The 12,859-nt window shown below is 45.3% G+C and overlaps 1 protein-coding gene across 3 annotated transcripts in view; it reads right to left on the minus strand.

The window, feature by feature from the left end:
* Positions 1-12,859, minus strand: part of LOC119458225 (sulfotransferase ssu-1) — a 51,301-nt gene that overhangs the window by 18,782 nt on the left and 19,660 nt on the right. For 2 of the 3 annotated variants that reach the window (XM_049670860.1, XM_037720057.2), the window contains exon 2: positions 3,777-5,260. The exons of the other annotated variant lie outside the window; for it this stretch is intronic. In XM_049670860.1, coding sequence (XP_049526817.1) covers positions 4,273-5,214 — 942 coding nt within the window. In that variant the 5' untranslated portion in view covers positions 5,215-5,260 and the 3' untranslated portion in view covers positions 3,777-4,272. Of the gene's footprint in view, positions 1-3,776; positions 5,261-12,859 lie in introns of those variants that run through there. 3 annotated transcript variants of the gene reach the window in all.

Below are 12,859 nucleotides of genomic sequence, written 5' to 3' on the forward strand. Positions count from 1 at the left end.
ACGAGAGTGCAAACCATAACCATATGAAGGCAGTGAGTGCATCGTGCGGTGGCGAAGAGGACACCGACTCTTAGGAAATATCCCTGAGTAGTTATGTGCGAGAGGGTTTCTACCTTAAGGTCATCATCATCATCGACACCGATTTGTGAGCGTCGACAGTGGCGCCTCGAAATGCGTGCCTCGAAAGAGCGTGGCCCGTGGCGTGAGCAGTGCATCAGGTTCGGCGTTCGACTGCAGAGCTTCCTCACTGGGCGTCCGGCCCATAGGAGCTATCGCCATCCGCGTCTCTACGTCTGCACCTGAATCAAAGCTGTCACCAGCTGACAGGCCACCGCGTCCAGTTCTTCCGCTGGACAACTGGTCCAAGAGGGCTCGATAGGAGCTATCGCCATCCGCATCTCTACGTCTGCACCTGAATCAAAGCTGTCACCAGCTGACAGGCCACCGCGTCCAGTTCTTCCGCTGGACAACTGGTCCAGGAGGGCTGGATAGGAGCTATCGCCATCCACGTCTCTGCGTCTGCACCCGAATCAAAGCTGTCACCAGCTGACAGGCCACCGCGTCCAGTTCTTCCGCTGGACAACTGGTCCAGGAGGGCTGGATAGAAGCTATCGCCATCCGCGTCTCTACGTCAGCACCCGAATCAAAGCTGTCACCAGCTGACAGGCCACCGCGTTCAGTTCTTCCGCTGGACAACTGGTCCAGGAGGGCTGGCGCTCCTGAGCCTGGCTGAACGAGCGTTCGGGTGAGTGGCCGCAGGGCTACCTCGTTGGCTGTGGACGTGACCCGGTGGGCTGCTGCTGCGTGCTCCCGAGCACAACCCCGCCGTCGCGAAACCAGGCACGCGGAGGCTCCGGTTCATCGACTGTTGCGCAGGGCCACCTGAGCTCCACGAGGCTATCTAATCCTGCAGTCCGACCCTGCTGTCCGACCCTGCTGTGCGACACTGCTGTCCGACACTGCTGTCCGACATTGGTTCCATGACATCTCCGACACAGCGACACCTGATTCTGCATGAACTGTAGGTAGCTAGATTACGTTTAACTAATCTATATATAGCTGCCTGTCCTCTAGAATGTATTTTCGGGAACTGCAGCGTGTGTGCCGTCCAATGTGTACGTCCAATCCAAGTCTGATGTGTGTTTGTGCTTCTTCAGGCTGCTTTTCTCTCTTTCTGGAGTAATCCTGTACCCAATACCATCACAAACACAATAAGATACGCACGCATAAAGCTTCTCATTCTTCTTATTATTACCACCCTGTCACACAAGCTCATTTGTATACGTAAAAGCTCTAAACATTGTAAAGCGATCCTAAAGCCTGCTCCAGATAGGGCTGGCAGTGCTCTTGCGAGGATTGACACGCTGTAAAGACGTGTCTTTGAATCATATAAATGATCATTCACTTTTGACATCTACAAATTTCAATCCAGTACACTCTCCTTTTTGCTAATAAAGCCTGCCTAAATTAAAATAATTTCTGGGGCCTAACGTGGCCACAACCACGCGCTTCAATTGTGATCTTGGCAGTAGTGGGAAACACAGGATAAGTTCGAACCACCAGGGGATATTTGACGTACCACCAATTCACGGCCACAGGCGTTTCTCGATTTCGCCCCCAGCGAATTCTGACCGTCGAACTGGGACTTAAAGGGACACTAAAGAGAAACAGGAAGTTCAGCTGGAATAAAAGAGGGACCTTCAGGAATTCATGCAGTTTTTGTTGGGTGCAAAAATATGAGTTATTAGCCGAGAAATTCGTAAACAAAGACCAATCATCTCTCTCATCCCATATTTGGCGCTGAAGCAGTGTCGTCTCTGATTTCATTGCTCTCAGCGAATCAGAGGGCGCCATGGTACGTCACCGCTTGCATAAACGACCGAGGCGCTGGCTTCATCATGGCTGCATGGCCGCTGCGTTTGCGTTCACCGCGATGGACACCGTTGCTGCAGCTGAACCTTGCAACGAAGACCTCGCCAGGGAAGTAGGACTACATGTCAGCGATATTCAGTGAAACGGAGCGCGAAATTATCCTCTGTGCTCGAGTGGTAGGTGTTTCCGCGTGCGATGGCGGTCAGCCACCGGCGCCGCAGGCGGAAAGCAAAGCCTCGTTTTCGTCGACGGGGCGAGGCGTCCGGTCCACCAGGCGACGATGTTCCCGACAGAACAGGCGTAGAAAGTTGCGCGCGTACTCGGTATGGTTTTTTTCGTGGCTCTATTTGATTACATTCAGCACTCACCAAGCCGCCAGTTTGCTGCTGCAGGGGCACCGGTAGGGGGTTTGATGAAGGCCGCATTCAGGGAACAGCTGCTCGAGTAAGGACTGGCCTCTGGGGCACGCCGAGATACTTTCCGAGGGCAGGATTATATACATGATCCGAGGGCGAGAAATGCAGAGAGCACACCATCGGTTTCTCTGGCTCTTTTGCCGTTTTATCATCGGCCGAGCACTGAGCCATTGAAAACGCCGGGGCTCATCGCGCGGCACCACATGAAAGGACAGAATCGGGTCAACACTGCCGCTGTCCCTGAACAAGCGCCCTTGGGGCGTTTATACAGCCTTCAACACTACACACACGAGGCATTTTCTGGCTGTTTCCAGTGAAGTCGCCGTTTTTTTGAGCTACGCAAAACGCAACCAAACACTGCAACACTGTAGAGCAGAACAGGCGCGCGCGATGATGCATGGAGCAAAAACGAAACAACGAAACAAACTCGACCGGATATAGCGCCATGCCATTTTTTCTTATTTATGTAATTTTGCGCTAAACTTGTACTTACTCTCTTGAAATGGTTTAAAAAGTTGGCAAATGCGGTTTATTTAGGTTTAAGGTGTATTTAATTTTGTGTTTTATTAACAGCGATAAATCGCTCTCGACCAATCGCGACCGGGCTGCGTTTGTGATCTGTGACGTTACGAACGTGTAGTGCGGGAAATACGACGAGGCGTCAGCCCCTATGCTTTAGTTTTTCGCTTTTTTCTCGCTTATTAAACCTCTGTTTGCAGTAAGACTGGTATGGATCTGATCGTGAAAGGATAATCTACCATTTAAGCTCAACTTCCGGTTTTCTTTAGTGTCCCTTTAATCCCGCTACCTCGTGCATACAGCGCAAGGTCATAGCCACTAGGCCACCACGGCGGGTAACGCAGCATGGTTGTACACGCTGTTTCGCACTCTCTCACTCGCTTATCGTTTGGGATCGTCATGGTGACTCGGCGTGATGACTACATAGATGACACATGGCTGAGATATCCGGCGACATCCTCGGAATAAAAACCGGGTAAGTGCACGAATAAGCCAACAGCTGCCTAAAATAGCTAAAAACAAGTAAGAATATCACCCTGAAGCTTGTCTCATAATCCACCGGTTTGTTGAGATTTATTCATACGTGCATTGTAAAGCAGCTGCTGTTTACGACGATAGCAGAGAGAAAAAAAATGATTGGCAGTAACTCGCCCTGGTTGACTAAGGTCGCCTCTTGCTACGAAATTGCAGTCGCAGTTTTTAGGCACTAGTTATAGTCATAATTTGCTCTATCAAACCAAGCAACCCAGAAGCATCGTCACATGAAAATATTTACCAAGAGGCAAAGACACCTAACTGGTTCTTTTGTAGAATTAAGTGCGATAGTGATCGAGCACTTCCTGCAGACCACTAAACCTAAATTTAGCATCTCCCTCACACTCACACACACAACCACACGGACACACACAAACAAAATGAGTGAAAGTAAAAAAAAAATTCGCCCATCCTGACCAGCAACTTTAGCTCGAGAGACGTCAACAACAGTGAAACAAACCATATTTTTATTGTAAGCCGACCTAAACGTCCCTCAGTCGGAGCACTTCACCAAAACTTCGAAATAATGAAATTGTTCAGATATGTAGCATACTTGTAAGACGGCATGCATAAGTAACCGTAAAATCTATGGGGTCTGGCAAAAACGTAAAAAGAAATTTCCACGCAGCTTGGCGGCGCTGAATGGAAATACGATATGCGTTCATCGCGAATGGCGCCACCACCATTACGCTACAATTTCAGCAGGCGTACGCTTGTCGAAATAGTATATTTTATGGCTCGTGTGAAATCGCGGCGGCAATTCTAAGCTGACTTAGTTCTGAACATTCTGCCATTTATTTCTCCGTTTTAGTCGCGTGACAATCTCCTGAGCTTTACATTTCTAGACACGGCAGTAACGTGGGTGAAGTGAGCAACTGGGTTTCCACATTGCAGATATATACACTAACGCACAGTAAAATATATGTAGTTCTCACGGTAGATCCAGATCTTTCCATAAATCCATAACGTCCGACCCTTTAGTCTTTTCGGTAATCCATGCTTTCATGTCCTGAAGCTGCTCGTTCGTGAAGTGAGATTTCCAGTCTCCTACAATGCCCTTGCGAACAAACCCTTCATCCTCATGCAGTGGCTCCTCATGAGCAAGCATTTCTCTGTAAACCTCCATTGATTTAATCGCTTTGTCTGGACTCAAGCTCAGCATGTCTTTTACAAGCGTACGCATCTGGTCGTTGAAAATGCCTTGCATATTCTTCAGGCTCGACGCGTTGATCACTTTACCTAGCAAAGCAGCGTCCTCGCGAAGCCTTTTGCCGTACTGGTCACCCATGAAGTCCGCAATCTTCAGTGTCCAGAAGTTTGTGTCTGTCTTCAACTGCTCATAGGTGAAGAACAAAACGTTTGGGTCATTCCGGTGCGCGTACCAGGAGAGCAAGTGGTCAAAGTAGTCTCCGAAGCTGGTTTTACCCTCAATGAACAGTTTGCAATACTTGGAGAAAGCGACGTCAACTGTCTTGGGTGTCATGCCCTTCAGGTGATAGTAGAACGACACGCAAACGTCGTACGGGTTGCGTGTGACGTAGATGTACTTGGCTTGAGGTGAGTATGGCTGCAAATTGAAAGGCAGGTGAGTCTTCAACAGACCCGGCCTGGGCATCCTGTCGGCCCCTTCAGCACCCATCATTTCCATGAAAGGCGACGCTAACATGAAGTCGACAACAGTTTTTGGTGGATGCCCGTCAGTTAGTATGCTGAGGATGAGGTATTGCGTCCACGTCGTGCCGCACTTCGGGTACGTTACGATGAAGATGTCATCCTGCCGTGGCTTGTATGCTAGTGTGGAGCGGATTTGGTCTTCATGAAAGAACTTGTGAATCCACAAGCCATCCACGTCTCTGCAGTCATCGATATTCATGACGACAATGCTTGCTTACTTCTCCTATTGATTCCTGTAGCCGCACCTGCAAATAGAAGAGCAAACATTTTGTCGAGCTTCAGGGATTGTCTAAACAAGAAAGTACAATTCCCAAGAACCAAGCATCAGACAGGCGATGCGTGTTCAATTTATGAAATTGTTTTAATGAAAGTACCTGGTTACAGATAAAATTACTCACATGCAAACAAAATGAAAAGCAATTATTTAAAGTATAAATTTGATTCAAATACTTGCATGCAATTGGTGGCTTGATAAGTCGTTTCCTTATTTCAGGTTGCTCTTGGCAATAGTGTAGTAATTTGCGATCGTGTGTTTTAATTTGGTACGAATCTCTTAACTATTGCTGTTAGCTTCATTACACATGAAGAAATCGAAAACTGCAAAGCGTGTTCTGTTATTATCTTCATCTTTTTGCAGCCTATGGTATAGAAAATGGATAGTACCACTCACAGAGAAACGAATTTGTAATAGACTTCGACCTCATCATTAATAGCGCATAGCATAGCTTCGAAGCAATAAGACAACAGAAATTGAAGTACCACATCCCGTTTTGAACTCATTGAAGTTCATCGACGAGTAGAAGGCTTTGTTTAAAGGGTCTCTCAACCTTGTACAGCAGGAAATTTTGGTTGTGAACTTGGAGTCGAAACCGACCTTTCAGGATTGTTTTAGAGTAACATTTTTAAAGCGTTTACGTATTACTATACGTGAACGATTTAACGAGATGGAAAAAATGTCTTAATGCACTGGGCCCAGGAAGCGTGTGGAGTATTTCTCTAATTGCCTCGAACAGTGCCCACTAGCAACAGTTATCTCCCACCTTTTGCCTTATCTTAGTGGCAAGATCCACTTCCGTCTCCTTGGTTTTTCTTTTCTTTTCCTATTTACTTATATCTTATTTTCATGGGGCGTCACCTATATACCGAATGCTTTCTGTGCGTTCTCTTCATCTTGCAGGAGTCCAAACGTTGAGGGCTACTCCTGCAGGGTATTGGTCTACTGCTGGCAGCATGTGTTTGCGACTCCCAAATCGCGAAACAACTTCAAAATAACTCTTTTTCTTTTCAAAGCAGCGCGGTTTGCGCCCTGGTCTTTCATGTGAATAGTTGAATTTAGAACTGACCTTCATTTTAATTTGGAATCATAATTTCAAACCGATGTCATATTTTTAGACTTTTCCAAATCTTTCGAACGCGTCCCACACCGACGTCTCGTGTTTAAACTTTCATAACTCAATATTGATTCCCTGTCATTATCCTGCATTAACTGTTTTCGCATGAAGCGCTTTCAGTACACCGTCATCCGGGGGTGTCATTCAGCCACTCTCGAAGTGATCTAAGGCGTGCCGTAAGGTTCTGTCTTTGGGTCGCTGCTTTTCCTCATCTCTTCGCTGACGACTGTGTGTTATACCGTCGCATTTTTTCCCCGGTGACCAGGCAACCCTACAAATGGACTTACAAATAATGGAAAACTGGTGTTTAGATTGGTCGATGGAGCTTAACATAACTAAGTGCAAGTTTATGCATATCTCACGCAAGCTTTCCAACACTACCTATCCTTATAGACTAAAGTCATCCATAATATCCAAGGTTGAATTATATAAGTACTTAGGAGTAGAGCACTGCACGGGTTCGGGCGCACCCGAAAGCCTGGGCCTGGCCCGGCCCATAGGCTGGGCCGGGCCGGGTAGGGCAGTTTTTTCATGGGCTCGGGCCGGGCCCGGCATTTTCTTTTTGACTTGGACCCGGGCCGGGCTCAGGTATTTTGACGCGGGCCCGGGCTGGGCTTGGACTTTCTGATAGTGTGCATGTAACGTGCAGCAAGTTATCCTCGCGCGTCTGGACTCTGAATAACCTCTTGCCCCGGCGCAGCTTGAAGCCAGCAGTGTTACTCCTGTGTACTTCCCTTTTCTTCTTCCATCGTATTTTGCGCTATTTGAACAGAATGTAAAAGTCCAGAAAGACCGAAGTCGCCCCAAACTAAAGGATGCCGCTGTATTGCTTACCTAAATCAATGTAATTAATGCTTTCAGCTCGGTGTAAGCGCGTTCGCAACTTGCTGATTCTTTAAAGGCGAATTGGTAAAACGATGACTAGTGAGATAAGGTAATTCGCTACGCGGCTGAAGTATGGCACTGCGTCCATCCATGATTGCACGGATGTTCTCAAGCGGCCGCCTAGCAGCAGCGCATTACGCTGCACCATGGACGAACGAGAAGCTTTCTTTCTCCATTTACTCCATCCATGCGCTGCGCTCACAACCGGTCGTGGCTGCGCTTCGACTATAATGTACTAGAATGTGAACTCTCTCGCTCATGCCTATTCCACAAATTATGCTACAAATTTCCTAACCTGCGCTATTCAATTCTAATTCCACCTGTCCGGACGTTAACCCACCTATTCAACTCCATGAGCATCCAACGTATACATGGATCAACTAACGCATTTCATCAATGTTTCTTGCTTGCCACGATTCAAGAACGGAATCAGCATCTCAATTCTATTGTCATTGAGCGTGATTCTGTAAAAATATAAAGAAAACTTGAGGCTTTATCTTGATGTATAAATTGCTACATTTTCATGTACGTTTACTTCTTTCACTGTAGTTGCCTGTGCGCTTTTTATTATTGGTTTCGTTTACCTACTTGTTATATTGTTACGCGAAGGACGAGTCAATTAGACGAGCAACTACTTACAGAATATATTTACAAGAGTGGTTGCAGCACTGACCAGTTGGATTCACAGCGCGAACCCAATTCGTTCTTGCTCCTATCTTTCTATTCTTCTCTTGATCTCTCTCCCCTTTTCCCTTCCCCAGTGTAGGGTAGCCAACCGGGCTCAGTCCTGGTTAACCTCCCTGCCTCTCATTAAATTATTTTCTCTCTCTCCCTTTCTCGAGTGATAGTGCCCGCGCGCCTCGTTCAAACAGCCAAATATTGCACGCGTGTAGCAATATTTTGAGTACAACCCCCCCCCCCCCCTTTATGTAATGCCTAACGAGGGACCTTTACGGGTCCAATAAATGATGATGACGACGTGCTCAACGCGGAAGGGACGCCCCTGTGACGTCACCTGGCTAGTGGCCGGAGTAGCTCCTCGAAAAAGGATCCCGTCAGTTTCGAGGTTTAGCTGCTTTCGCGGCGGGCATCAATAGGCCTCTACAATGAAAACAGGATCATCACCACGCGAAGTGCGCTCCAAAGGTGTCTGTTTCGGTGTCAACTTGTTGAGGAGCTTTTTAATGGTTTGACAGGTGGCGGTCTCCATGTACTAACACACAAAGTTTATGCTTCCTCTAGGGACACTGTCTTTTAAAAAGGAAGGTGCGTTTTCCACTAAAGTCACCTGGAGCCATCAACCTAACCACCAAACGGTGACTTTAGGATTACTCTTAAAACGTCACAAATCGATACACGTATTGGGACCATGGTGTTCGTGCATGATAGTCAGTGGACATTCCTATGCTTCATCTAGTCTAGCCTAGATAGTTCTGACTTTGCTGTGCCACATGGTAACGTTAGGGGGCTCGCGGTGACATACGCCAGTTTTAAGGTTGTGGCATATTTATCCATAGATATGTTAGATAAAAACGCCAGGATGAAGCAATAACCGGAACGCTATCACTAGGCTATAGAGCTGCTTCTAGCTAACGCCACCCTCCTTCTTCGTATTCTGTATGCGCTACCAAAATTACTGGTTGCACTCTCTAGTAACGCATACTCTTCTGTATACAAGTCCATAATAGACACCCTCTGGGATTTCAAAAGCTAGTGTATAGCACTGACGGCGAAATTTTATTGCACGAGTGCTTGATGTAACAATTAAAATATAATGTGCATAAAAAATTGCATATAGCTCGTATCAGGCGATCTTACATAACTTGCCACGGTTCAACTTCACTGTTATGTCTTTAAATACCCTTTTCAATCACTGGAGCTGGTCCGGAAGGTGAAGTGTATGGAATTTGTTCGTTCAATTTTAAATACTTTCGTTTATTGCCATCACGAAATGCCCGGGAGCCCCATTTCGAATAACATTGAAGACGGCATGCATTGAGACTGCCCTTGTGAATTCACTAGAAGTGAAATGACTTTAATAATAACTAGCATGTTTTGAACCATAGATAAACCATACGTCAAAGCAGTGCACTAAGGAACAGATCAGTGCCCAAACGTGTAGTTCAATATCTGAAATACTAACCGGTCGCCTAGCGCCAAACATTTTATACAACGTACTACAGCCTGCTGCGAAGGAAATTGAAGGTAATAAATCCAATGGTTTTTCTAGAGGGCCACGTCACGTATGAAAAAATTCCGTTAGAGATTAATATGCGTCCTGTAGGACACGCGATAGCTAGGATCACGCTGACTTACTTTTTTTATTTTTATGCATCGAAGTAATTTAAATTCGGAATTGTTGGCTGTTGGGTGAGTTGGTGCATCATGTTGTATAGTCGAGTGAAATAAGGCCGGAAAGAAAGGATGCGGACAGACCAGACGCTCCCTTGAGTGTCTTTCTTTCCCGCATCGTTTCTTTCCGCCCTTACTACGCTCAGCGACACAACATAATTTCTTTTCGTTTACGAACCAAGGTCTGTTTTGAGAGGATAAAAAAACAATCCTTCATACGAATGTATCGTAGTTGAAAATGGGATTTTGCAGGCCATCAATTTTCAGGCTCAGGGGCACTTGCTTGCAGTAACAATCATAATCTTTTCAATGTTAAAGAAACAAATGTGTCGTGGTCTTCATTGCTCTGTGCGCATCGTCGTTGTTTCAATTTTTCGTATTTTTCAGAAAAAAGAAACAAGAAAAAAAAACATTTTTTTTTCACGCACCTCAAAATTTCATCAAATTTTACATCTCTAGAGCACAAGGGAAGCATCAGAGCGAGAGCCATCTATAACTTGAGTATTCGAGAGGCAAAGGTATATGGAGTTGCCACATGAATTGGCGATCCAGTCATGCTGCTGAAGTTAAGCGAAGGGCAGAAAATCCAGCCACAGGCTGCACTTGTTATGCATCTTATGATTGTAATCAGAATATCTAAACGTGTTTCAAACAATTCCAGGAGTAACAAAATCAACCAGAAGGATTACTCCGCGCTTGCTATGGGAATATATTAAACTTTCAATACAGGAGATGACTTCATACATAACAGGGCAATTAATCTGTGGTACATAAAAACATTCAATTAACCATTTTTCACAGCGCGCTATGCTGACTTATAGCCAAATCGGCTCCTGTAGCCTTTTTTTGTCGTTGCTGCGAACCCATCTCAATTACCTGTCGACAGAAATCAGTACGCCAAACCCTTTCTTGTGTAGATTCGCTGAAGTCCTGGTCACTGCGGAAGACGTTGTAGCGGGGTGGAAAGAAGTTTCAAGAAATTTTACTGCAGAGCCAAGTTTCGGAAATAACAAAAATAGTAAAAGAAGAAATGACAGTGCTGAAAAATTCACGTGCTTTGGTGCGAACTCCACGATGTTTTTGTTAAAAGGTGTACAAATTGCACACCACTTTGATTGTTCATATTAATAATTATTATTAGAGTAATAACAGTAATAATAATTATATATTGCATCACAAAAGGCCCGGCAGAGCTGCCGGGTTCAAATATAGTCAGGATTTCTTGTCAAGGCATTGATTTCACATCAAAGCATCAAGACCGACTTTTGTTTCAATCTGTCTCCGATTCCTTTGCGCTTGACACGTTAGTGCTTCGCTGTGCTGTGAAAGAAGCCTTCCGGACATTGAGGTTCAAGTGCACGCACACAAGTTCTTGCATGTCATCCCCTGAGAGCCTGCTGCGTAGCTTGGTGTGCCGATTTCCAAACTCGGAGCAGCTTCTTTTACATGCCGCAGAAGAAGCGGGAATCTACAGTACGCGACAGACAAGGGGTATCAAGGGTGGGTTGAAACAAAGTCCTTGCCACCACATGGATGGATCCAGGCGCTTAGCAAGCTCCCAAACTCCTCCTTTTGACGAAATTCTCTTGCAGGTTCTGTATTGTGTGACATTATACGCTTTCTTTCTTCAATTTTATCCTGGTAAATGAAAAACGAAAAAAAAACCTGTTTGTTTCCGACATTCTCAATGTCTTTTTTTTTTAGCCGCTTACATCTCTACGTGAGTCCCGGTAAATACCACCCGTCACTAAAGATAATTGCCTATGTGTGAACCCTGAGTAGAGTTCCTGCAGTGGCATAAATTAATCCTCTCGCTTTACTTGGTTTATGTTGTTGGTTTATGCGATTTCTTGTCCACCACCGATTGTTTACTGTTTACAGATAAAACCAGCGCTGATGACAAAGTAGATCAATTTACGAACCTTGTTTTGAGCAGTATGTGCAAATACATTTCCCAATGCATACCTGTATGCTCTAATATCCCCGTTTCTCCAGATGTGAACTTATACCTGCCCTGAAGCATAAAGATCGCGCACACTGAAAATCCAGAAGTTTATGCCTATTGAGTGGAGATAAGAATTTTGCTTTTTTCGAACTCCCTGCAAACGCCTCTCCAAGAAGGATTACGACACATATATTGCATTTCGGGAGTATATCTGCAAGCGCTCTAGTAATCATGGAGAGTGTTCTGACCTGCTCGACTCTAGAGGCGTAGAAGTCCAAGCAGTTGTGGAATGTGTTGCTCCCGATTTCTCATTCCTATATAAAGCTTCAGGTCTCAACGCTGGTGTTAGTCAGCAACGTACGCCATTTTCGACATCTAGTGCTGTGTTGTTTGTTGAAAAATGCATCAGGGAATGCCTTAAGCGCATGAAGCCTACCATATCTAGCAGCCGTGATGGCACCCCATCCGCAATTCTGAAAGTTTACGGCAGTATGTTTGCTCCAGCATTGAAATCAATATTTAATATCTGTGCGAATGCTTCCACATTCCCTCACACGCGGAAAACTGTTCTGATTTTTCATGCTTTTTAGGCTGGCTGTAAAACCGATCTTTCGAATTATCGCCTGATTCTCGCCTGATTCCTCTTCTCAATGCCACGTCTAAGATTTTTCAGCTTGCTTTTCACAACATATTGTCTATTAATGTGAAGAGCTCATTCATTCCGAATCAGCAATAATTTCTCACTGGCCACTCCATTGTCAGAAATCTCATGAGTTTCATGACACAGATCTCTGCGCCGGTACTTCAAAGGGACAAGTTGACCCCACACACTGTGACCTCAGCAATGTTTTTGATGTAATCAGCCACTCACTGCTTCTGATCGAGCTTACGCAATTTAATGTTCACTCTTCGATTATCAATCTCTTGTGCAGTTATCTTCTTGATGGATCATGTTATGTTAACGTCATTGGCCAAACGTATTCTGGCAACTAGCAGCGTCTCTCAAGGATTAGTGTTAGAAGCACTCCGTTTTTTCTGAATTGGTTAATAATGACGTTCTTTCCGCTATTAGGAATTCGTCGTTGCTTCTGTATGCCGATGACATCAATATTTTAAAGGAAATTCACATTGTTGATAAGTTCCGCATCCTGCAGTAGTGACCTGTTTTCGTTTTTCTAACTGGCGCAAAGATAATAACCTCACCTTGAATGCTGCTAACACCAAATTCGTGACTTTCAGAAGAAAACTAGCAAGTTTTTCTTTTTCTTACT

This window comes from Dermacentor silvarum, chromosome 7, assembly GCF_013339745.2.
Source record: "Dermacentor silvarum isolate Dsil-2018 chromosome 7, BIME_Dsil_1.4, whole genome shotgun sequence".
Lineage (NCBI taxonomy): Eukaryota > Metazoa > Arthropoda > Arachnida > Ixodida > Ixodidae > Dermacentor > Dermacentor silvarum.